This window comes from Plecotus auritus (genome assembly GCF_963455305.1).
Source record: "Plecotus auritus genome assembly, chromosome: 8".
Classification (NCBI taxonomy): domain Eukaryota; kingdom Metazoa; phylum Chordata; class Mammalia; order Chiroptera; family Vespertilionidae; genus Plecotus; species Plecotus auritus.
In genome coordinates this window covers 112,172,155-112,197,627 of record NC_137782.1, presented here as the reverse complement: position 1 = coordinate 112,197,627, position 25,473 = coordinate 112,172,155, and the positions used below count along the sequence as shown (strand labels likewise).

The 25,473-nt window shown below is 46.9% G+C and overlaps 1 protein-coding gene across 1 annotated transcript in view; it reads left to right on the top strand.

The window, feature by feature from the left end:
* Positions 1 to 9,755: 9,755 nt before the first annotated feature.
* LOC308256646 (uncharacterized protein) overlaps positions 9,756 to 25,473 on the top strand; it is a gene marked incomplete at both ends in the record, with an annotated part of 46,343 nt that continues 30,625 nt past the window's right edge. The window contains 5 exons of the mRNA XM_080684940.1: positions 9,756 to 9,899; positions 10,679 to 10,773; positions 13,387 to 13,492; positions 21,529 to 21,598; positions 25,107 to 25,165. Of these exons, the coding sequence (XP_080541066.1) occupies positions 9,756 to 9,899; positions 10,679 to 10,773; positions 13,387 to 13,492; positions 21,529 to 21,598; positions 25,107 to 25,165 (474 nt within the window). The remainder of the gene's footprint in view (positions 9,900 to 10,678; positions 10,774 to 13,386; positions 13,493 to 21,528; positions 21,599 to 25,106; positions 25,166 to 25,473) is intronic.

The following is a 25,473-nucleotide window of genomic DNA, read 5'->3' as shown; positions in this document are numbered from 1 at the left end:
ACCTAGACAAGATGGTAAGGTAGGAAAATATTTTTTCTCTTTGGGTTCCCTACTCCTCTTAGCATTTGGCTCTCCTTCCCCCTCCAAGTTTTTAGTGTTCTCCTGGTCTTGCCTTTCTGGAAATAAAGTCATCATAAAGCAAAGTATTAGACGGTTCATGGTATCCTCCGTGGACTATTTGCATTTGTACAGAAAAGAATGGTCAAGGAAACCAATCATTGAAACCTACACACATACAGGAAAGAAGAAGGAGAGTGAATGAATGGCTTCCTGGATGGATGGTGGATGCACGGGTGAATGAATGGTGGTAGGCTTCAGGCATGGGAAGTCTTTATTTCTCCGGGACTCCTACTGTGTCAGCGATGGTCTATCCTGTGAGAAGAGGGTCTGCCAAGTAGATTCTGCCGCTATGTTGCTTTACCATACCTCTTAGTAATTACACTCAACCACTGACATGTAGTGTGAACTTTACCTTTTCTCACTTGCCATACCAGCTTGAGATCAAATCCCTTTTTTGTAGGGAGGCATTGGAGAGGAGTTGGCCGAAGGCACCTGCCCCTGCCTTGACTTTTCCAAACAAGTTTGAACACCCGGTTGTTTACTTGCTTGAAAGACACTCCAAATACATGTGTTATCTCAAGGATGCTTACCCTGCTGATAGTTTCTAATAGTTAATTTTAGTTCCAGCTGTTGTTACAATAAAAGCCTAAGAAGGCTTCTGACGAACAGGGCTGTTTCGGCTCCAATAGCCAAGCAGTCCCTTAGCCTCCCTTTCACAGAAACATGTGTCAGAGTAATCCGTTCATCCATCCCTCAGGGTCTGCTGGTCAGTCCCGGCAATTTTTGTTTGATTGTCTGTTTAAGGCTGGAAGACCACATTCGTTCTGTGGCACTATTGAACACGTGACACCAGATACTGTCAGAGGGGGAGATTCAGGACATGACAAGGTATGTTCTATTTTTGACACATCTTTATATATCTCCATAAACTGTATAATAAGAATCCTAGCTAATAACGTAGGTAGAGTATCCAACAGAGTCCTCTTTCTGGTGTTGCCTTATCTTTACTTTTTCTCTCCTTTGCTTTGTATACATGAACACATTATGATATGTAGGGTTGTGGAGGAAAAAGATAATAGAGAGGATTCCTCTTTTTTCAAGTTTTATTGGGGAGGATAATCTTTTGTTTTATAGAGTAACACGCTTTGTTAAAGGAAACCTCTAATTCTTCAAAAGCAACTAATTCTTCATATGCTAGTAATAATTTTTACGTTTTTTCCATTAAAAGAATCTGTATCTTGAGCAAAGCACCAGTGGTAGCTCTATATAAAACGAAAATCATTCATTTTCTGTTGCATGGGACCTGCTCTTTTAGGACTCAGCTGAGCCACAGCACAGTACAGAGGTGTCACTGAATGCACAAACTGCCACTGTTCCTGTGTGAGTTGCGCTTGGTGATTTTGGACAGCGCATATTGGCATTACTGATTTTTGGTAGAAAAATACCCGGGACATATAGTTGGCCGTGTCACCTTAGGTTGATATTTGCTTTCTAAGAGGGCATTGAAAAGGGAATCGCTCCTATTTTCTTATTTCCAATTGTGCTTTTAACTTTGTAGACATACTGGAGACACTCTTGATGATCTCTCCCACAGAAATAATCATTGTAACACTCCTTGGAGAAAGAAAGTAATCCAAGATACTCTCTGTTTTCCTAAGCCCTCTAAAGCAGCAGTCGCCAACTGGTGGTCCACAGACCACTGGTGGTCCGTGAGGTCGGAAAGGTTGGCAATGGTGCTCTAAAGTGCTCAATTTTTTCCTCCCCACTTTCTTTGTATGTGCAAAATGAAGGCTGGGAGGAGGCTTTCTAAGTAATTATGTTATAAAATCTAGGTCACATATTTTATGTAACATATGAAAGGGTACAGACCTGTCCAGTTCTTTCTCTTTTTAAAAAATATATTTTATGGATTTCACAAAGAGGAAGGGAAAGGGAGAGAGAGTTAGAAACATCGATGAGAGAGAAACATCGACCAGCTGCCTCCTGCATGTCCCCTACTGGGGATGGAGCACACAATCAAGGTACATGCCCTTGACCGGGTTCGAACCCGAGATCCTTCAGTCCACAGGCCGACTCTTTATCCACTGAGCCAAACCAGTTAGGGCTGTCCAGTTCTTTCTTGACACTTTTGCTTTATTAATAACTGTCTCCAAGTAAGGGATTCTGACTATTTTTTGTTTCTCACCTTCCCCTTTTCCTCATCCCCTTGCAAAATCCCACATATACAGTTCACATATCTTAAGTGTAGAGATGTTTGCTAATGACTCATCATATGTTTAAAGACAATTGTTCAACTTTTCACAACTAGGAATCTGATTTTAAGGCTATATCAATTGATTTCCAATCCAACAACAGAACATTCTGAGGGTCTGACTCAGATGGCATTAAAACTGCTTGTATAAATAAAATAATTGAATTGTTGGTTGAGTTCGAGTCAAGGTATTCTCTGAAACTATTTGGAATTTTGGTAGGAATTTGTAACTATTAAAATTCGAAAATTACGAACAGAAGATGGCTGCCGACAGGAAGGCAGACTGTTCAGGCGAATGGAAATGAAAAAAAAAAAAAAAAAAAAAAAGCTGGGGTAGCAATACTTATATCTGACAAATTAGATCTCAAAGTGAAGGACATAAAAAGAGATAAGGAAGGCCACTTCATAATACTAACGGGAGCAATCCAACAAGAAGAAATAACTCTGGTAAATATATACGCACCCAATACAGGTGCACCCAAATACATAAAAAACTCCTAGAGGATATCAAGGGAGAGACTGACAGCAATACTATCATAGTAGGATGTGGGAACCCTTTCACGTCCCGCGTGGTTCAGGGTTCCTGTTCAGGGTTCGGGTTCTGGAGAAGGCCGCACACAAATGAAAAGAGACTTGGAAAAGTATTAATTTTGGAATATTGGGGGCCAGGCGGGAGCCCAACTCTAGTGGAAGGACTACCCTTTGCTCTGGCCTTGCAATCCCTTTCATTGAGACTATGGGATACGCCCATAACCTTTAGGCAGGAAATTCCAATAACAGAAATTTACATAGGAGAAACAGAGTTGGAGGCTGCTTTAGCTAACAATGTTTCAACTAAACAGTGAGTGATTAAAACATTTAAGGTTGTTGACCAGCCTTCCCAGTTTCCTGGCCACATCTTTCTATTAGTGGTAGAATGATTGGTTTCCGGCAGTAGGAGACTTTAATACCCCACTATCACCATTGGACAAATCCTCTAAACAAAAAATCAGCAAAGAAACATCAACCCTAAATGACTCACTAGACCAGATGGAATTAATTGACATCTTCAGGACATTTCACCCCAAAGCCACAGAATATACATTCTTCTCAAGTGCACATGGATCTTTTTTGAAGATAGACCATATATTGGGTCAGAGGCAAAGTCTCTTCAAATTCAAGAAGATAGAAATCATATCAAGCATCTTCTTAGATCACAGTGGCATAAAACTGGAAATCAACTACAATAAAAACAATCCAAAAAATCAAACACGTGGAGACTAAACAGCATGCTATTAAACAATGACTGGGGTACCAGAGAGATCAAAGAAGAAATAAAATGCATCATGGCAAGAAACGACAATGAAAACACAACAATCCAAAATCTTTGGGACACAGCGAAAGCAGTCTTGAGAGGGAAGTTCATAGCTCTACAAGCCTACTGCAAAAAAGAAACAATGGTAATAAATTACCTAACCCTACAACTCAAAGAGTTAGAAAGAGAGCAACAAGAAAAGCCCAGTGTAAGCTGAAGGAAGGAAATAATAAAGATCAGAGCAGAGATAAAAGACATAGAGACCAAGAAAACAACACAAAAGATCAACAAAACCAAGATCTGGTTCTTTGAAAGGATAAACAAGATTGATGAACCTCTAGCCAGGCTCACCAAGAAGCAAAGAGAGAAGAGCCAAATAAACAAAATCAGAAATGAAAGAGGAGAAATAACAACAGACCCCACCGAAATACAAAGGATTGTTAAAAATACTATGAACAACTCTCTTCCAACAAACTGGACAACCTGGAGGAAATGAACATATTCCTAGAAAAATACAACCTTCCAAAACTCAATCAGGAAGAATCTAAACATCTCAGTAGGCCAAGAACTATGGAAGAAATGGAAGCAGTTATCAAAAAGCTTCCAGCAAACCAAAGCCCAGGGCCAGACGGCTTCACAGGGGAGTTTTACCAAACATTCAAGGAAGAACTAAAACTTATCCTCCTCAGACTATTCCAAAAAATTCAAGAGGAAGGAACAGTTCCAAGCTCTTTCTATGAAGCCAGCATCACCCTAATTGCCGGAAACCCGATTATTGTCTCACTAATTAGAAAGGTGTGGACAAGGAACCTTGGAAGGCTGGTCAACCTTGAAGCTCTGAAAGGTCAGAGCCAACCACTCCCTATCTAATTGAGACAAGGGTAGCTGAAGCAACTTCCCCACCAAATAATCATGTAAATCCTTACTGATAAGATAATCTGCCTGTTACTGGAATTGCCTGCCTAAGAGCAATGAGTGTATCCCAAACCTGAATAAAAGGGATGGCAAGGCCAAAGCAAAGGGTAGTCCTCCCACTAGAGGTGGGCTTCCGCCTGGCCCCCATTTCCCAAATTAATATTTTTCTAGTCTTCTTTCATTTGTGTGCGACCTTCTCCAGAACCCGAAACCTGAACCCGAACCCTGAACCACGCGGGACGTGAAAGGGGTTCCCACAACTAATACCAAAACCAGATAAAGATAACACAATGAAAGAAAACTACAGGCCAAATCCCTCATGAACATAGATGCCAAAATCCTCAATAAAATTCTAGCAAATTGGATCCAGCAGTACATCAGAAAGATCATACACCATGACCAAGAAGGATTTACCCAGGAATGCAAGGATGGCACAATATCTGCAAATCAATAAATGTGACACATCACATAAACAAATTGAGAGATAAAAACCACATAGTCATATCAATTGATGCAGAAAAGGCATTCGACAAAATCCAACACCCATTTTTGATTAAAAAAAACAAAAAAACTCTCAGCAACATGGGAATAGAAGGATCATACCTCAACATAATAGAAGCCATATATGACAAACCCACAGCCAACATCATACTCAATGGGAAAAAAATTAAACCATTTCCCCTAAGAACAGGAACAAGACAGGGATGCCCACTCTCACCACTCCTGTTCGACATAGTACTGGAAGTATTAGCCATTGCGGTTAGACAAGAAGAAGAAATAAAAAGCATCCAAATTGGAAAAGAAGAAGTAAAGCTGTCCCTATTCGCAGATGACATGATATTGTACATAAAAAAACCCTAAAGACTCCATCAGAAAACTATTAGACTTAATAAGTGAATTCGGCAATGTAGCAGGATACAAAATTAACGCCAAGAAATCTATGGCATTTCTATACAGCAACAGTGAACTTACAGAAAGAGAGACTTAAAAAAGCAATCCCATGTACCATCGCACCAAAAAAATTAAGATACGTAGGAATAAACTTAACTAAGGAGGTAAAAAACCTATATGTGGAAAACTACAGAACACTGAAAAAAGAGATAGAGGAAGACATAAACAGATGGAAGAACATACCGTGTTCATGGATTGGTAGAATCAACATCATTAAAATGTCGATGCTACCCAAAGCAATCTATAGATTCTATGCACTCCCCATTAAAATACCAACGGCATATTTCACAGACCTAAAAAGAACTCTCCAAAAATTCATCTGGAATAAAAAAAAAGACCCCGAATAGCCACAGCAATCCTGAGAAAGAAGAACAAAGTAGGTGGGATCTCAATACCAGATTTCAAGTTGTATTACAAAGCCACTGTTCTAAAACAGTCTGGTACTGGCACAAGAACAGACATATAGATCAATGGAATAGAATACAGACCCCAGACATCGACCCAAACCACGATGCTCAATTAATATTTGACAAAGGAGGCATGAACATACAATGGAGTCAAGACATTCTCTTCAATAAATGGTGTTGGGAAAATTGGACAGATACATGCAAAAAAAATGAAACTAGACCACCAACTTACACCATACACAAAAATATACTCAAAATGGATAAGACGGGAAACCATAAAAATACTAGAGGAATCCACCGGCAGAGAAATCTCAGACATATGCCAAAGCAATTTGTTCACCGATACCGCTCCTAGGGCAATGGAAACTAAAGAGGAAATAAACAAATGGGACTACATCAAAATAAAAAGCTTTTGCACAGCAAAAGAAACCATCAACAAAACAACAAGAAACCCCACTGTACGGGAGAACGTATTCGAAAATGTTATCGCTGATAAAGGTTTCATCTCCAACATCTACAGGGAACTTAATATAAGGAAGATAAATGACCCAATAAAAAAATGGACACCGGACCTAAATAGAATCTTTTCGAAAGAAGACAGAAGGAAGGCCAAGAGACATATGAAAACATGCTCAAAGTCACTAATTATCCGAGAGATGCAAATCAAAACGACAATGCAGTACCATCTCACACCTGTCAGAATGGCAATCATCAACAAATCAACAAACAACAAGTGCTGGCGAGGATGGGGAGGAAAAGGAACCCTCCTGCAGTGCTGGTGGGAATGCAGACTGGTGCAGCCACTGTGGAGAACAGTATGGAGTTTCCTCAAAAAACTAAAAATGGAATTCCCATTTGACCCAGTGATCCCACTTCGAGGAATGTATCCCAAGAAACTGGAAACACCAATCAGAAAGGATATATGCACCCGTATGTTCATAGCAGCACAATTCACTATAGCTAAGATTTGGAAACAGCCCAAATGCCCATCAGCAGATGAGTGGATTAGAAAACTTTGGTACTTCTATACAATGGAATGCCACACTGCTATAAAAAAGAAGGAATTCTTACCATTTGCAGCAGCATGGATGGACCTGGAGAGCATTATGTTAAGTGAAATAAGCCAGGCAATGAAAGAAAAATACCACACTATCTCACTCATTTATGGAAAATAAAGAACATTATAACCTGATGAACCAAAAGATAGATACACAGGCAGTAAAGCACTGAACAGACTGTCAAATTACAACGGGAAGGCAGGGGAGTGTTGGGGAGGGGGGAAAGAGATCAACCAAAGGACTTGTATGCATGCATATAAGCACAACAAATGGACACAAGACACCGGGGGATGGGGGGGGAGGGTGGTGAGGGCATGCGACGGGGTAGGGGAGGCTGGGGGAAGGTCAATGGGGGGGGGAAGGAGATATATGTACTACTACCTGTAATACTTTAAACAATAAAATATTAAAAACTAGGTATTAAAAAAAATTGAAAACTACTTTCTAAGTTTTCTAAGATATAATAGAACCAATTTTCTTTTAATCCTAACCTGAGGATATGCTTATTGATTTGAGAGAGAGAGAGAGGGGAGAGAGAGAGAGAGAGAGAGAGAGAGAGAGAGACAGAGAGAGAGAGAGAGAATCATCTGTGTAAGAGAGAAACATTGATTGGTTTCCTCCCGTATGCACCCTGACTGGGGATTGAACCCACAACCTAGGTATGTGGCCTGACTAGGAATCAAACACATTTTGATGTATGGAATGATGCTCTAGCCAACTGAGCCACAGCAGCCAGGGCCTGGAACCCTGGATCCGGTTTTCAGGAAAGAAAACTGTTGTGGGGCGAAGGCAAGTGAATGACCACTGAAGTCCAGACTAAATTAAATTTTAGGGAACCTTTAATAGCCTGCTGGCGACTGCTCTCTCTCCACGCAGGGAAGTCAGAGACCAGCCCCAACCCTTTGTGCGGGACCACTTTTAAGCACATTAACCACATCCTGTTTTTGCAGAACAAGTAACCCAAGACAAAACAGTTTTTCCTAAGCAACGTCAGGATCATGCCATTGACGACAGGGTCATTTACAGGGTCATCCTGTTCTTCAGAAAGCTGACAGTGATCTATGAAAGAAGGCCTACGTGTTGGGAAGGGGCCATGAGACCGTATCTCAAGGCCTGGCCTGGTGTCAGCACTGACAACTCTATCTGGGGCATAGACCATGGTCTCTCTGGAATGGGCAAAAATTCCCACTCTCCAACAAAAACCTTATATTACTCCTAGAATTTCTGCATACCCGAGGTCCAAAGTTCAGCTAAGTCAGTGGGAGTTGATGGAACACCTTGAGGCCTTTGAGTTGATTGAGCTTTAATGTATGCAACGTGCTCCTCACTGTGCCTGGCTTGCACGCACTCTTTTGTGGTTTCAGTCTGCCTTCCCTGTTTTCTATGTCACTGTTACGTGTTTTCTTTAAAACACTTCTAGTCCCATAAACTTTGCTGCATTTCTCTGAAACCTTGGCCCTGAAATTTGGAAGCAGAGAGTTTAAAATTTTAGCATCCAGTTAGTATTTCATTGGCATAAGCTCATATAGTCAACCATTATTCAAATCCTGATTTGCATAATTATAAAAGAAGTAATTTTCAATATATCAAGAATCTCTAAATTACATGTCATTTGCTGTGTTCTCAGTTCAGGTCACTACATTTATAAATTTGTTTCCCGTTTAGATCACATTTTGTTTTGCATTATTTTAAATCTCATCATGCTTCCTACAAAAGAAGGCTATTAGATTTGTGGTAGATTCTATAAGAGGAATTGATTTAGGTGTTTATGAAAAAATAACACCTGTAGGTGGGATTTTTTTTTTTTCATTTTTGTTCTTGGGCTTTAAGTAATTTGTAATATTTATTGGAGCTTGATAGTTACTAAAAATGCTAATCGGTACTTTGTCCCCCTCTATCATAAATCCAAAGATTTCATTTACTTAAAATTTTTAAATTTATTTTAAACAAAATAAATTCTTTAGTTAACCAAAATAGAACCATTATTAGTTTAGAAAATAATTAAAACACTTTTAGTTCATTGATTGACAGCCTAAATATTTAAATTTTGTTCTGACATACCTGCGTATCTGTTCTCTAAATGTCTTTCTTGCATGTGCTAGTTTAATACTCCTTGCACAGAAATCTATGTTCAGGATCTTTTTGTTCAAATATTTCCCAAATATGCAGCTTCATTTTGTTCATTTTTCCTTCCTCTAAATCACTTACTAGTTAATATTCTATCAAATCGTTTTGTACGCAGTTGACTGGTGGGTTTAGGTGTTGTAATGTATGAACTACTAAGTGGAGCATCTCCTTTCACTGTCGATGGGGAGAACTCCCAAGCTGAGCTGCTAGGTCAGACCGAACAAAAGGAAATGAATGAATGGTTACTTCAAAGGAACTGATCAAATTTCTGCAATTTGGCTGGTAGAAAAAATAAATTAAAATGGAGATTGGCAAAATTGTGTTTAAGTGTTTAACTTACATTTATAATTACATAGGATGTAGATATAGACCCTTTATATTTCCTTATATTTTATGTGCCCAGAGAGATTTTAAATTTCATAGGGAGTGTGTCATAATTTTTGTGTATTCTGAAGCACTTAGCATTGGCCAAGAGCTGCCACAGCCCCCAACCCAGTTGTGTTCCCTGCCAGAGCCCTTTGGAATATGGGGCCTAGAGCCATTAGGAATACAGGCTCAAGAGCTGTTTAGAATGTGGGGTGAGGAGCCGTTTTTGAATGTGGAGCAAATAGCCGTTTAGAATGTGGGGCAAAGAGCTGTTTAGAATGTGGGGTGAGGAGCCGTTTGGAATGTGGGGCGAATAGCCGTTGGCAATGCGTGGCGCAGAGCTGGTGGGCACAGAGACGGTGGGCCCAGAGCCGGTGTGCGCAGCGATGGACGGTGGACACAGCCTCAGGATGGACGTTACTGTCCGCGAGCTCATGGAGCTCTTTGTGCAGAGCCCGCTGGTGACTTGGGTGAGTGCACCTGCCTCCCTGTCCCATTGCTGATGCCCTGGCTCCTCTCCCGCCCCCCTTGTGTCTCCACAGACCCCATCCACCTGGGCTCTGGCAGTCCGGGGACTCGGGGGTCTTCGCAGGTCTCCAAGCTGGGAGCGGGGTTCCTGGCCAGGGGGCCTAAGGGGTTTCCTACTCTGGAGCCCTTGCACCAGGTGCAGGATCCCGTGGCGCTCCCAGCTCTGGACTGAGATGGGCTCACCTGCTCCTGCCAGGGCGCTAGGCTGCCGGTCCTGGAGCGGACAGGGTCTGAGGGGTCACCCGATCTATGTGGCTGGACCACTGGGGAAAAGCACTCACTGCCCCCAAATATCCTGGTGTAGTGTTTGAACCTGAGACCAGTCAGTGGATGGCGGTGATGGGTGAGGATTGGGGTGTCTCTGAGTGGGATCGTGTACCGGCTGGGACGGGCACAGTGACTCCGATAGATCAGAGACGTGAGAAATGTGTTGAAAAGTCCCTTTTATTTTTCATTTTTCCCTGTCCTGTGACGCTGGAGAAAAGTGGCGAGAAAATTTGCCTCCTGCTGTCTCGCATCTGTAGCCAGGATCTGGGCAAGGAGACAGGCCCTGGGGAGAAGGGGGCTTGGCGCCAACTGAAGCGAGGGTGGGCGCTGAGTGACCCTTCAGCCCACAAGGGCGAGCCCACTGGGGCCCTGCCCACCGTTGCCCCGGAGAGCTTCAGAATGTTGACGTGGGGTGACGTTTCCTGCCTTTCCGCCCGCACCCCACTCCTCACAGGTGAAAAGTTTGAGCCCAGTCGCAAGCGGCAACGATGACAACCTATACATGCACTTGGTGGATGGCACCTTGCTGAACCAAGTCATGCTGGAAATGTAAGTTGTCCTCACAGGCAAAGGACAAAACTGATGCTCTTAAGGTGTGACTTAAGAGTGTAGTAATGAAGGAACCCGAGTTGCTGTGGGAGGGTTTCTCGTGGGCCAGTGGTACCTCAGAGTACGGGCCCTTTTGCTTCCATTCGTTGGGGATGAAGAACTGCAGGACAGTGGGTGGCAGTTTGTTTGATGAAGGGTATTTGCAACTGAAGGACTGTCAAGCACTTGGTGCAGATGGTTCAGTTAACTTCAAACTCAGGTATTAATGTGGTTTAAGTGATCACATTTTAAAAAGAAAACTTGTGGGGGGTCATGGAACTGTAACGGACAGTGTCTGGCCACAGGAAGTGTCGGGTGGGCTGGGAGCACTGAGAGTGACTGAGGCTTCACTCCTGGTTAGGACGCCTGTTTCTGAGATCTTTCACTCCATCTTCCACGTTCATTGCCCCATAGATAGTGCAGTCAGTTAAGTGGCTTCTCAGGTTCTGGACTGAAAGCCACCGTGTTAGGACAGGCACAGGGCGTCAGAATGCTGAGGGACCGATTTGGAGCGTCTCAAACAGGGTCTTGGGGGAGGTGGCACTTGTTAGCATGCATGCGGGACCACATCCTCTCCTGCTGCTGAATTCTGCAGAGCCTGTCTGACTGACAGCCTGCCCCAAGAAGGTGGTGTCCCCTACCTCTGACTCTGTTTTAACTCAGAAACGGCAGGGGAGGTGTTGGAACTTAGTGTTGGTGTGGTTCTTGGGCACTTGAAGGAAAAGGGAACATCCGAACGTTCTCCGTGGACCAATCCCTTATGCTCACCTACTCACCTGCAACCAAGCTGTCCGATTTGAGCATAGACCCTTTGGCTAATGAGAATCAGCTTCATTTGTGGCCCACACAGGAGGAGCAGTTAGCTTTGGCATATTCAGAAAGTGGTTTAGCCCTAACCAGTTTGGTTCAGTGGATTGAGCGTTGGCCTGCATACTGAAGGGTCCCAGGTTCCATTCCAGTCAAGGGCATGTACCTTGGTTGCTGGCACAACCCCAGTAGCGGGTATGCAGGGGGCAGCTGATTGATGTTTCTCTCCCATCAATGTTTCCAACTCTCTATCCCTCTCCCTTCCTCTCTGTAAAAAAAATCAATAAGATATATTTTTTAAAACAAAAAGAAAATGGTTTAAGTAGACTTACCTAAAAAGATCTGTTTTAAGAAATTTCCCAAGAACATAGCTCCTTTTATTTTAATACGTCATGTGCTATCATGCTGTGGGAGAGGTACAAGTTTCATTTCTAACGGTTTTTTTTTTTTTTTTTTTCAAAAGCCCTACCAATCTTACCAATCTTACCAACCCTGTGTTTGCTTAGATTATAAACGGCAAATCTGTTAGCTTTGGCAGCACTTCTCTGAGAACATTGATGAAAATGAAGTCAGCTGCTTGTGTTCTGGTTGAATTTCAAACAGCTTGTGGTGGTGGTGGTGGTGGCTTTTAAATTGTACTTCCAGTGACATTTGAAATGTTTACTTGTAGATTTTTTTCCTATTTGTCAATTTTGTATTAATTATTGGCTTCAAATGAGCCGAATGGCATTGAGATCGATTTCCATCTCTCTCCTATCTCCCCTTCGTTACTGAGGGGGGCAGGTTACTGCAGAAAGAAGAAGAGGCCTGCCTCTCTTCCATCAGACCAGCTCCCAGGAGGCTCAGTGCCCTCATGAACCCATGAAGACAGCCCTCATTTGAATTATCACCCTCCCTGTGTCCTGGGACAGTAACTGAGCGGGAGGGCTTTGTTATGAAAAGCAAGGAGAGGCTGCAGCTAAGGCCTCCTGTTGAGTCTGTTCTCTTCAGATAGGAAACCTGTTTTGAGCCTGAGCATTTTGAGAAATATCCTGAACACATATTGATGAGTGAAGTTATAAGTCACTTGATTCGAGAATTCTGGTTTCATCATGACCAGACCTGACTTTTCCTGGAGAGTGGAAAGTAAATGATGTTTTGGGGGTTCCCACATGAATTGCTTGTGTCTCTACTGTTAGCATGGCTCCTGGGCGGCTTTGTACACCATATAGTGCCACAGACGGATGATGTCGGTTTGTCCAGGTGGAATTGTGTATCTAGAATGTGAAATCACAGGACCAGCCCGAGACCCAGGCTGGTGACAGAGGAGGGGAACCCATGTGAAGTAGAACATGAATGATTTTTATTGATTTAAGCCAGAAAATGTACCATGTTTCCCCTTTTTCTTTCGTGATGGTTCATATATTTTGGTGTGTTCAGTTCCTAAGTCTCTTAATCTTTAAATATATTGTGGGGTGGATTATCTATTTGCACACAGTGTAACCTTTTGGGTCTGCACTGCATTTGGTGGTGGTTTGTGGGAGCTGCTAGGAGTGGGAATGGAAATGACATTGACTAAGGGCCTGAGGAGGGCTTGTCGTGGGGTTGGGAGGGATGTGTATTGTCTAAGGTCCACGGCTCGGCAGGGGCAGAATTCGGGTTTGACTGGAGCCACACTGGTTTCAGCCTCACACTGACCTAGGCTTGGAGAGGGCTGCCCAGCACTGGGAAGGGAGGTGTGGCAAATGCTGGGAGATGCTGTTTCCAGTCTCGTGTTTCCTCCCCTAGAGACCCCAGGCCTAATCAGCGCTTCCACCAGCACGTGAACAACGATGTGAACCTCCGCATTGAGAACTTGACCATCTTGGTCAGACACATTAAGACCTTCTACCAGGTAAGGGAAGCCTCTGTTCCCAGGACTTCTGTGCTCCTGGCAATGTCGTCACTCTAAAGATTTCCCCGCAGGAAGCCCAGAGGAGATGGTGTTCACGGTGAGGCAGCTGCTTGCTGACACTTGAGGATTTCTCACTTGCACCTTTTATCCCCACCTCCCCCGCATTGTGAGAAGGGGCAGATGTTGGATTGCTTTACTTTGTCCAGCGAATGTCCTTTGAGCCGTGTGCATGGCATTGGCTCTGGTGCTGTGAGGGCCCCAGAGATGAGTCGCCACTCTGGCCCCAAGCACCAGTCGCATGGGGAGTGGCTGGAATGGGCTCTGGGAGGGGCACACTGACCTGGTTATTGTGCACAGCTCAGCGAGTCTTTGTACAGCAGCAGTTCGAGATGTTGAAGGAGATATGGGGCCACAGAGGGTATGTTCGGTCAGGACTGTAATGGACGAGCCCCCAGGGTGCCGATGACAGCACTGGAGTTCAGCGTGTAGAGTGTCCACTTGTCAGTGCTCACGGTATCTCATTCGCAGATAGTCCATGGCAGGAGGACCTGATGGCGAAGGGCTGTTAAAATAAATCTTTGATCTTTATATGACCAGCATGGATGCCATATGGACTGAACCTGTCACCTGGGCCCTGGTTTTCACACTTCTTCTGAGCACTGAAACTTGTGTCCCCATATGAGTTTTCTTAAGATCTCAGGTTAAGCCCCATGACTCTGATTGATTGGCGGTTGGGGGACCCTAGTGCCCTCTGCTCAGCCCCCACCTTTCCCCCCAGGGCATCTCTGTGAGTTCCTGGGTCCTCAGGGAACATGGTTTAAGAACCACTCCCTGGCATTGCCTGCGAGGCTCCAGGTTGTAGGCTCAGTCTCCAGTTGGGGCATGCGGAAGGCAGCCAATCAATGATTTTCTCTCTTCTTTGATGTTTCTATCTCTTCCTCTCTGAAATAAATAAAATGTGAATATATATATATATATATATATATTGAAGAAACACTCACTGTCCAACAAGTCCCAGGATTATTCTGTGGTTTCATTGAGATCTTGGCCAGACTCCACCTCTGGCCCTATTCCCAGCATGCAGCTATGCTCATTCCATGGCCTGTTGGCAGCACAGCACCTTGACTCTGAGCAGCCTCTGGGCGGGGCCTGGGAGAGCTCAGATGATGGGGCTGAAGTGGCCTAGTTTCTTTGCCTGAGGGGAGCCACCCTCAGGGCCGGGCATGCTGTAGGCAGGTGGGTTTCAGCTAGTGCTGCCCTTGTGACAGCCACGGACAGGGGGAGGGGGTGGTGCTGCCATTGAACTCGGTCTGGGCGTGGAGGGACCTTGATTCCTGGCTGCAGGCACCATTCGTGGTAAGCAGGTGCTTTTGATGCTGTGTGCTAAGTGCCAGGGAGGCGGATGGTGCCAGCAGTTCAACAGACAAGACTCCTAACTCAGGCTGCGTGGGGGCAGCTGGGAAGGCTTCTTGGCGTAAATGACACCTGAGTGGAGTGATGGTGCGCAACTGAGTTTCCTGTTTAGAGGGTTATGGGCAGGAGACAGGGGAAAGGGCGTTGAGGTGAAGGCAGTCCTGTCCACGTCTGTCACAGTCAGCACTTGCCCCAGCTGCTGGGATGAAGGCATGTTGTCCTGGTTTCACAGGAAGCAAAACCAGGGAGATGCCAACGCGGGACTCTTGACAGGCAGGCCTCCCGCCTCAGGTGTAGCTGGGAGGGCATCACCTCTCCCTGTGGCAGCGATGAAGGCCTCAGGGGAGGAGGGTTCTGAGGCCCTCCGTGAGCAGCACGGAGCAGGCGGGCTCCGGGGCAAGCTGTGTGGCCATGCGCATGCCATCCCCTGGTCTCGCTGGTCGAGGAGGGTGCATGCAGATGGTGGTCAGCTGCCCTGCCGCTCAGTTCTGGGCTGGTCAAGGGGGCCCGACCATGTGGAATTGCAGGCAGTTTGCTGCTCTTGGGCACTGGGTAGTGCTCCAGAACACAGAACCGTCCCAGGAAAGAAAAGATGGCCAGTCCACCCTCAGGGCCCAGAGAGAATCCCAGGGAGAAAGAAGCACCTGCCTCCTGGCCCGGTTCTGCACCGCAGCTCTTTGAGGGCAGGGCAGGGGTGCATGGCAGCCTCAGCCTCCTGGCGCAGAGTAAATGTTTGCTGCTGCACTTGCTAAGGGCCCCATGGCACCCTGCCTCAGTCCTGCTCACGCGGAAAAAACCGCAGGCACTTGCCTCTGGGCTGACACAGGGAGGTGCAGGCAGGGTTGTGCTGTGTATTTCCTTCTGATTTATTGGAAAATAAAGTTATGTTCTGGTCATATAAGTAATATGTGCTTTTTACAAACAGCTAGGAAAACACACAAGTAGTAAGAATAAGAACCACCCTGGATCCCACCACTGAAAGACAGTCACTCAGAGCGGTTTAGTGTTTCCTCCCAGTGTTTGCATGGGGATTGTGTCTCACGCCCTGCCTTTCATATTCTCTCTTTTCCCCTCCCTCGTGACATGACAGCGTACGCATAACTGGTCATTGTTGTGAAGCGACAGTCAAGAAAGTTTTCCAAAAGAAGTACCGCCCAGCGTCGCCTTGTTGTGAGGGCTTGGACGAAGCGAGACAGCCATTCCTTACTCTGACCAGGGAGGGTGAGAGGTCACCCCCAGGTAGAGTGGGACCCCTCTGCCCATTGCTTTTCAGCGAGACATGCAAAGTCACAGAACCTAGCCCTGGTCTTGTTTGCCAGGCAACGCTTCTGTCACCCTGGCTGTCCTCTTCTGAGGCATCAGGGCAGGCCACTTAAGAATACCAGAGGTCCCTCTTGAATAGCACCAGCTATTTAAGAAGCTCAAGTTTTGCCTCTGAAAACCTGGGAAGACTTTCTCCTTGACCTTTTTCAGAGGACAGGACGGGGTGAGGAGCAGCATAGCCAGGCTCAGTCTGAGGGCCGGTGTTCAGCCAGGGTCTCCGGCCTCCTCCTGGCCCGCTGCTTGGTCGCCTCTGGGGTTGGGGCCAGGATTCTATATTTTCAGAAGTTCCCGGATGTTGAGTCTTAAGTCCTTCCTGTCTCACTGGGAATCAGTTGGCTGGAGTGGTGGTTCTCAAAGGGGGTGCCCAGCCTAGCAGCAGCCGCAGTACCTGGCAACTTGTCAGCAACCATCTGGGTCTGCGTCTCTAAGCAGCGCCCCCAAGACCTGCTGTGGAGGACCTGCCTCCTGTTTAATAAGCCTGTGGGGGATGCTGACGCACCCTTCCACGGGAACACCGGGCTACAGAGTACACCGAGTGATGTATGGAAGGGGCACCTTCCCCTAGTTCTCCTGGGGCCGAGAGCTCCGTTCTCCCCGGTGACTCCTCTGCATCACAGATAGCGGACACACGTCTCACCTGCCCTGGGGCAGGAAGGAGGTCTTGGCAGCCCTGTGAGGAGGGGCCCAGTGATGCCCAGGTGACCAGAGGGCTCAGTGAGGGAGTTGACAGGAAGGGGCCGAGGAAGCCACAGTTGGGAAGGGCCTTGGGAGAAGGCTTCATGAAGTCTCTGTTTTTGAAGAAGAAAGCCTGGTGGGGGTCGGGGGGCACCAGCTGCAGGACAGACACCCCAAGAGGAGAGAGGCCTGGAGAAAAGCTGAGTCTGGAGCAGAGCCGCATGCTGCCTCCAGCTGCCTGCGGGTCAGCTTTGCGTCAGTGCCACACTACCCTTGCTGTACTTGCTCAACAGACAAGCTCTTTTTCTCCTGAGTCTTTTTAAACTAAATTTTGGGGCACAGTGGTTCATTTTTTATATCAGAGCCTGGAGTCCTTACACGAAACACAAGTTCACTCCATAATGGAGTCAGTAGGAAAATAAGGCCAGTGCAGGGGGAATCCCCCGTGCAACCAATAGCGGACGCGTGTTTATTCTTTGGGCTGTGCATTGTGTCCACCACCGTTCCCTGCCCTGGATGCCTGCGATCTGGCCCTTCGTCTGGGCAGTCAGGGCCTCGTTGTCATGTGAAGCTGCTGAGGCTTCTCTGGCTGTGTGGAGGTGGGAGGCCCTCGGTCAGCGGCTGGAAACATCCCGTGTCTGTTGATGGACATGTACATGGTTTGTTTTGAGTCCACGTAGGGACATCGATCCTGACATCTGGACCCTTAGAGAGATATAGGGACCCACCTGCAAGACCGACTCTGAAATGGGAGGTTTGCTGAGGTTCTCTGAGCTCCTCCCCTCAGGTGTGTTCCTTCTCTGGGCCTCTGAGTTCTCATCTGTCAAGCAGAGGATGGGCCTGGGCCTGATATTCCACATCCCATGATGGCCAGCGACCACCAAGATTTCCAGTTAAGAGCACCTCGAGGAAGTGTGGTTTATGATTCCTTGAACTTGACTTCTTCCTTCTGAATTCTCACCTTGGTTAGAAGGCTCAGCAGACCCCAATATTGTTTTATGTCTCCGAGGAAACAGCAGAAGAAATAGTCTGGGATTGCGTGATCTTCTGTAATCCCTTCTTACCTCCATTGCTTTGAAAAATTAAAAATCAAACAGTACCAGTGTTTATAATGAACACCTGAGTATCCTTTTTTCGAATGAATATGAACATAGTAGAGGCCTGATGCACAACAATTCGTGGAAGCGTAGGCCTTCCTTCTGCCTGCTGCCAGCATCTGGCTTCCCTCTGGCACCCGGGACCCGGGCGGCTTCCCTCCAGCCCCAGCTTCGTCCGGAAGGATGTATGGTCTAATTAGCATATTACCCTTTTATTATTATAGATTATAGATGTGATATTTTTATATTTCTTTCAGATTTTTTTAAAGAAATAATTTTTTTACCTGTCAGGTGTGGGTCAATGGTTGAGAGTCAGCCTGTGAACCAGAAGGTCACTGTTCGATTCCCAGGCAAGGCACATGCCTGGGTTGCGGGCTTAAGCCCTTGTAGGGTGCATGCAGGAGGCAGCCATTCAGTGATTCTCTCTCATTGTTGATGTTTCTATCTCTCTCTTCCTCTGCCTTCCTCTCTGAAATCAATTAAAATATATCCTATCTAATAAAAGAGTACTCTGCAAATTGACCGAAGCTCTGCTACACCACAAGCCACGCCCACCAGCCAATCAGGAGCGAGTATGCAAATTGACCCAACCAAGATGGCTGAGGCCAGGGAGAGAGCAGGAGGCTTGGGTGTCGCCGGCAATGGAGGAAGCCAAGCTTTCCGCCTGCCCTGGCCTGCCTTGGCCTCCGCTTAAGGCTACGAAGTTTCAATTACAGAAGATAAATAAATCCCAATGAAAATGGCAGCGGCCACGGAGCAAGCAGGAGACTTGGCTCCGCTCAAAGCTACAAAGTTTCAATTATAGAAGATAAATAAATCCCAGATACCAGGGCTTCCACTTGGGTCGCCGGGGTGTGTGGCCAGCCTGCAAACCACCACAGGCCCCTCACCAAGCTGCCCCACACCCCAAGGTAATCCCCACCCTGTTCCAGGTCATCCTTCAGGGCAAACCAGCCAGCCCCCAACCGTGCACCAGGCCTCTATCCTATCTAATCCTCCTATCTAATAAAAGAATAACATGCAAATTGACCGTCACTCCAACACACAAGATGTTTGCCCCCATGTGGTCAAAGATGACTGACCCCATGTAGACAAAAGATGGCCACCACAAGATGGCCAGCAGGGGAGGGCAGTTGGGAGGGACCAGGTCTGCAAGGGAGGGCAGTTGTGGGCGATCACGCCTGCAGGGGGGGCAGTTGGGACGGACGAGGCCTGTAAGGGAGGGCAGTTGGGGGCGATCAAGCCTGCAAACGGGGGGGGGCAGTTAGGGGTGACCAGGCCGGCAGAGGAGGGAAGTTGGGGGCAACCAGGCCTGCAGGGAAAGGTAACTGGGGGGGACCCAGGCCTCCAGGGGAGAGCCGTTGCGGGGGACCAGGCCTGCAGGGGAGGGTATTTAGGGGCAAACAGGCTGGCAGGGGAGTGTTCAGGGGCTGATCAGGCTGGCAGGCAGAAGTGGTTAGTTGCAATCAGGAAGTCAGGCAGGCGAGCAGTTGGGAACCAGCAGTCCTGGATTGTGAGAGGAATATCCGACTGCCCGTTTAGGCCCAGTCCTACCTGGATCAGGTCTAATCAGGCAGTCGGACATCCCTCGGGGGGTCCCAGATTGGAGAGGGTGCAGGCTGGGCTGAGGGACACACTCCCCCCCCACCCCGTGCATGAATTTTGTGCACCGGGCCTCTAGTTTTTTTATAAAAGGAAAGAATTTTTTTTCGGGTAGAAGTCTCCATGATGCCTCTACTGAGTCCATTTATCCTTCCCTTTCTCCCTGGAGATAACTGTTATCACCAATTTGATGGGTATCCAATTCAAATTTTTATACTCTTGCCGTGTGTGTGTGTATGTGTGCATGTGTGTGTATGTGTGGCTGTGTGTGTCACTGTATATATACACATGCACACACACTAGCATTACTTTGTAGGATGTCTTTAGATAAAACTTCCATATACTGCTTGCACACTTTTCCCTACTCCGCCTTCTTTCTGAGACCTGTCAGCTCTGTGTGGCTGTTGTATTGCATGAGCATGGGGCCGATGACTAAATTTTGGAATTATCTTTAGAAATGTGCATGCTCAGTTTGAAAAATGGAAAGTTCAGTTCCAAGGTCAGAATAGAAGGAAATGTACATCTGACATTGTTGGAGGAACATAGGCATATTTAAGAAAATGTTAGTCACCTCTGATGCGGTGACATGGGAACCCAGATAGGAAGAAACACTCTCCAACACTGAGTGGAGAGGGGCCTGGTTTGTTGGGAGTGGGTACACCTCATGGGGTAGCATCCCTTCCCCCCCAAGTTCTGGTGTGGACAGGAGCCACAGAAAGATGACAAGAAGGGAGGATAAAGTCAGTGCATAAATGTTTGACGGCACTGGTAACTCCCGGCCTGCGTGAGCTGGCAGGACACTGAATGCAGACATTCAGCAAGTTATGCAATAGAGCGACTCCTGAAAAACGTTGGAAACATGTTTGAAAAGGGATAAGTAGAGCTTTGTTGGTGAGGAATTTCTCTAGCGACCACTGTCTAAGGCCAAGAATACCTGTGAAACCTACCCCCTTACTTGTCTTCTGAAAAATTGGATTTCTATCTTCTGAGTCGTAAACAGCAAGGCCCTTCTGGACAGGGAAGACCACCTGCCCTGGAGCTTTGGAGGCACTCTGGGGAACACAGTGGTGGGTCAGGGTTAGCCGCACACTCTGACGTGGGCTGGTCGAGACCCCCAGACCCGGGGCTGGTGCCTGGGCCTGCTTTCAAAGACCCTCCCTGTGAAGGCAGCTCCATTCCCATGCCACCTCTCTGAGGGGTGCAGTGTAGCTGTGATCTATCCCTCTCCCAGGGAGGGTGCTGCTGTAAAGGAGAGAAGTCTCCACCTTTACAGCTTGCACCAGAGACCTGTTGACACAGCATCCTGAATCATCCTAGAGAGACCCCGCAGCATCTCCTTCATTTTCATTCTTTACTTTAGCTGCACCAGCAAATCATCCCACAAAAATAAAGACATCTTTTTAAAAGACACAGCCCAGCCGCTGTGTCTCAGTGGTTGAGCATCAACCTATGAACCAGGAGGTCACAGTTGGCTTCCCAGTCAGGGCACATGCAGGGTTTGGGGGCTCAATCCCCCAGAAGGGGGTGTGAAGAAGGCAGCCTATGGATGGTTCTCTCATCATTGATATTTCTCTCCACTCCCTCCCTCTCCCCCTGGGAAATCAATAAAAACATATTTTAAAAAATTTAAAAAGACACGCACACCTGATGCTGCTGTCCTGGCATGTAACGTATGCTCTTCTTCCCAAGGTCTCTGCTCATATGCAGACGTAATGTTTACTTGCTTATGATGAGGGCAGAAGTACAGGTAGCTCTGGCTTTTCACATTTATTTATATCCTAACTATTCCTTCCTCTTACACAGCATGTCCCCACTTACCGTGCAGTGGCTGCGCTCACCTAGTGACTTGATAAGCTGTCATGTTGTTGGTCATTCTTTATTTTCCTTTCCTGTTCTCAGTGGTATCTTTCATCTTTGTTTCTGTAGGAAGTTCTCCAGCAGCTGATTGTAATGAGCTTGCCGGATGTTTTGATGATTGGCAAAGACCCGCTGTCTGGTGAGTGAAAGCCGTCCCTCCTCACCCCCTCGGCAGCTTGGCCAGTGCCAGTGGCTCTGGGCAGCTGTTGGACACAGAGCTCTGGCTGCCAGCTTGGAGCCAGCACAGTGAAAACACGTGATCATCCCGGTGAGATTTTAAAGGATGGGTTTGTTCCTCTGGGCATGCAGCCAAGGCCCCTTCTTTGGTGGCCTTAGGGGCCGAGTCATATGTGGCCTCTCTGGGGGTCTGTCCTCCTCAGTAAATGTAGAGTCAGGGCCACCTTCACAGGGTGGGGACCTTTTGGTAAGAAAAGAAGAATCTGTGGAGGAACTGGCATCTCTCTTCCATGGGGACCCTGTGATTCCCTTTTCAGTCCATGGTGGGTCTCACCAGGAAGTCCTGGCATGTCTGCCATGACTCCCTGAGGCCCGAGAGGGCAAGATTTCCAAGTCTTGTGGTGGCTGGGAACATGGACCCTCAGAGCTGTTGGGAGTTATTCTAAAGTATGGTACACTTAGACCTTCTGCCGTGAACATCAAGATTTTTTGCATGAACTCTGCCTTCTGTTTCTGCTGCTCCATGCCCTCCAAACACTTTCTTGCTGGGTGTCAGCTGTCTGCTGGCTACAGCACCATATACAAGCCTGCGGGAGGTGAATTGCTGTAGGAAGAGGAGCTGGCGATGGCTGGGAGGGTCTGTGCCTGTAATATCCACCAAAGAGCTTACTAGAGGCACTTGCCTGTCATCTGGAGACTGATTCGGGGTAGCGGGGGGGGGGGGGGGGGGGAGGGAGGGGACGGTCACATGGGCACATGGGCTGGTGGGCGAGAGCACTGTGGCCATGGTAAGGTTTTAGTGGGACTGATTGGAGGCTTTTAACACTCCTATGCTCATTCCCTTTCTTTTTTATCAAAAATGAAATGTGGCTGATCATCAGCTCAGCATGAATAGAGCAGTGAGTCAGGGTGGAGCCCTTGAGTCCAAATGAAATGCCTCAAGTGAAATAACAATCATAAGTCTTTGAAATTATTCCGTTTTAAACACTCAGGAAGTTCTACACTTATTAGCAAAGGGACATCTTTGCGCATAGTAGATGGATGTGCAGCACCCACCCTTGTTGAGCATATTGTTGAGAGTGGGATCTGGATGGTCCATGGGAACCCTGTGGTCCAGCCCTCACCCCTCCCTCCCACCTTCAGGCTAGGAGACGGCAAGGAGGGTGCAGTTTATGTCAGTGAATGTCCAGCCCCCAGTTCTGAGACCCAACCACAGTGTCTTCATTGCAGGAAAGGTTGTTTTTAGCTATTTCTCATTTGAGAGCTATTAGGACGAGGTCACCTATTACTCCATGCACACCTTACAGCCCTGGGTCTGAAATAAAGCACAGCACTAATTCTTGGGATACCAGTTTGTTTTCTTCATCCCAGGGGTCCTTGTTGGAACCTTGGGCCACTTAGTACAGTGCAAGGGAGTGTGGGTAAGTCTTTCAAGAAAACAATGCTTTTTCTGGGACATACCTTCTCCCCCAAGTAGAACAGGATATGATAAGAAAGCTGGAAAACTAGAGAACTTTTTTTTACCCCAAAACCACTCTGCACATCACCCAGGACAGCTGTCTCCATTTCAGAGATGGGAACTAAGGCTGGGGGACAGGGTACAGCTTGGTGGGGTCATACTGCTTCTGGTAACCAGCCAGGTCTACAGCCCAGAATTCTGACGCTGTTGATCTAGGTGGCTGGCACTCGTAAGCACATGGAGATGCATAATCAAGGACACAGTGCAAAGTGATGAAGTGTGATTTTGTGTGTGTCCTGTCTGAGTGGTAGAGCTGAGAAGAGCAGTATGATAGTGTTGGTCTGGGTCTGGGGAAATTGGGCTTTTTATATGTTGGTTGTGAGAGAGTAAAATTGTAAAGGCCTTTCTGCCTGGCAATTTGGCAGTATAAAGAGCTTCAAGGATGAATTTTCCCTAAAGAGGTAAATAAGAATCTGCTTTACAAACCAGCAGCCAAGGGTGGGCAACCTTTTTTCTGCCAAGGGCCATTTGGATATGTATGATATCATTTGTGGGCCATACAAAATTATCAACTTAAAATTTAGCTGCTATATTTGGTCAGACATTTGATTAACTCACTCCTAATGCTTTGGGAAGGCCAGGCCAAAGGATTTGGGGGCCTTATATGGCCCTCGGGCCGGACATTCCCCACCCCTGCTCTAAGCCCTGGCCTGTGTGGGTCAGTTGGTTGGACATCATCTGAAAATGTTGCTGTTTTGATTCCTCGTTAGGGCGCATGCCCGAGTTTCAGGCGCTATCTCAAGTAGGGGAAGGAGGGTGTGCGCAGCAGGAGGCATGCAAGAGGCAGCCAGTCTGTCTCTCTCAGATCGAGTTTGTCTTTCTCTCCCTTCCCTCTAAAAATAGTTTTAAAAAATCAATTGCTTTTCTTTCTTCTAAAAACCAAAGAACCTAACCACTAAGATGTTGTTTAGCATCATTTGGATTAAAACATTGAAAGCTTGAGCCTCTGGAAGGAAGTTGTTCGAGTAAATTTGTAGCCTTTGTGCAAAGTAAGTATGAGAGCATCAAAAGTGACGTCTGTATGTTGTCTGGGGTTTTCTTTGGAAGCCTCCAGCCAAACACTGACACTGAGAAACAGGAGGAGGAGGGGGCGTGCCGGGGCTGCAGGCAGACCCTGAGCGGATGAATGATGACTCTCATACGCGCTTCTGTGAAAGTGAGGCTAAGGCACTACTTGGCTATTGCCACCAAGTACCCTGTTCGCCTGCCTCCTTTGGCTTTTATTGTCCTAACAGCTGGAACTAAAATTAACCTCTAGATGCAATTAGCAAGGTAAGCATCCTTGAGAAAGTATGTGCTTCTACGAGGTCGGGTCTTTAAAGACTAAACATAGAGATTCTAGCAAAACACCCCGGGGATCAGACTTGTTTGGAAAAGTCAAGGTAGGGGCTGCCGCCTTCGGCAAGGTCCCCCCAGAGGCCCCCGACCTTTCAAAGTATCCTCCTTACAGACATTCCCACCAAGTCCCGTGCTTCCCCACAGCGACGGGACAGACGTGCAGGATGTGGGCAGTGTGAAGCTGGGGGTACGTCTGGGGCTTGTCTGTTTGCAATGCTGCATGATGATCAGGTTGAGTTGTGTGCACCTCATCTCAGTGCCCACTCAGCACTTCCTGCGGAGACGCCTCTCTGCCATTGGGCTTGCTTCCCACACACACTAAAGAGATGCTGATGTTGAATTTCGTGGATTATCAGGGGAAGATATTGATAACATATTTCAGTGGGAAAGGATCACAAATATTTATGTACAGAATTCTCATTTGGCTTAAATAATACACAAGCCCTTATGTAGAAAACAGATGGCGGGGTACACCCAAGTCGAAATCACTGGGTAGAGAAATGATTTTTTTTAGCTTATCTGATTTTCCCCCCAACAGCAGAGTGGTGGTGTGTCACTGGTGAGATTTTATGAGGAGATGAGTCTACTTAAATATGTTGCTCTTTTGATTTAGCAAAGAGTATGGAGGAAATGAAGAAGATGCTGGTGCTGGTGCTGGGCTGTGCTGTCCAGGTAGGGCTTGGGCAAGGGTGGAGGGGGCCTGCCCTTGCCATCTTGTGTGTGGGTTTGTGGGGATAAACTCCCCATAGTGACTGAGGTAGGAGGGAAGCTGCCTTCAGTCCAACATGACACGTCCCGGCTTCCTGAGAGAAGGGACCACTCATTAGGTAGCAGCCGATTCTAGTCCCAGGGCACCTTTGGCAAGAAGCAAGTGGGGATTCCTCAGCCCAGGGTGTCCTTAGCAAATTGTCCCCAGTATAGGGACACGTACACCAAAGATCAGAAACTCCATGCAGCCTGGGGGCCCCATCTGACTCACC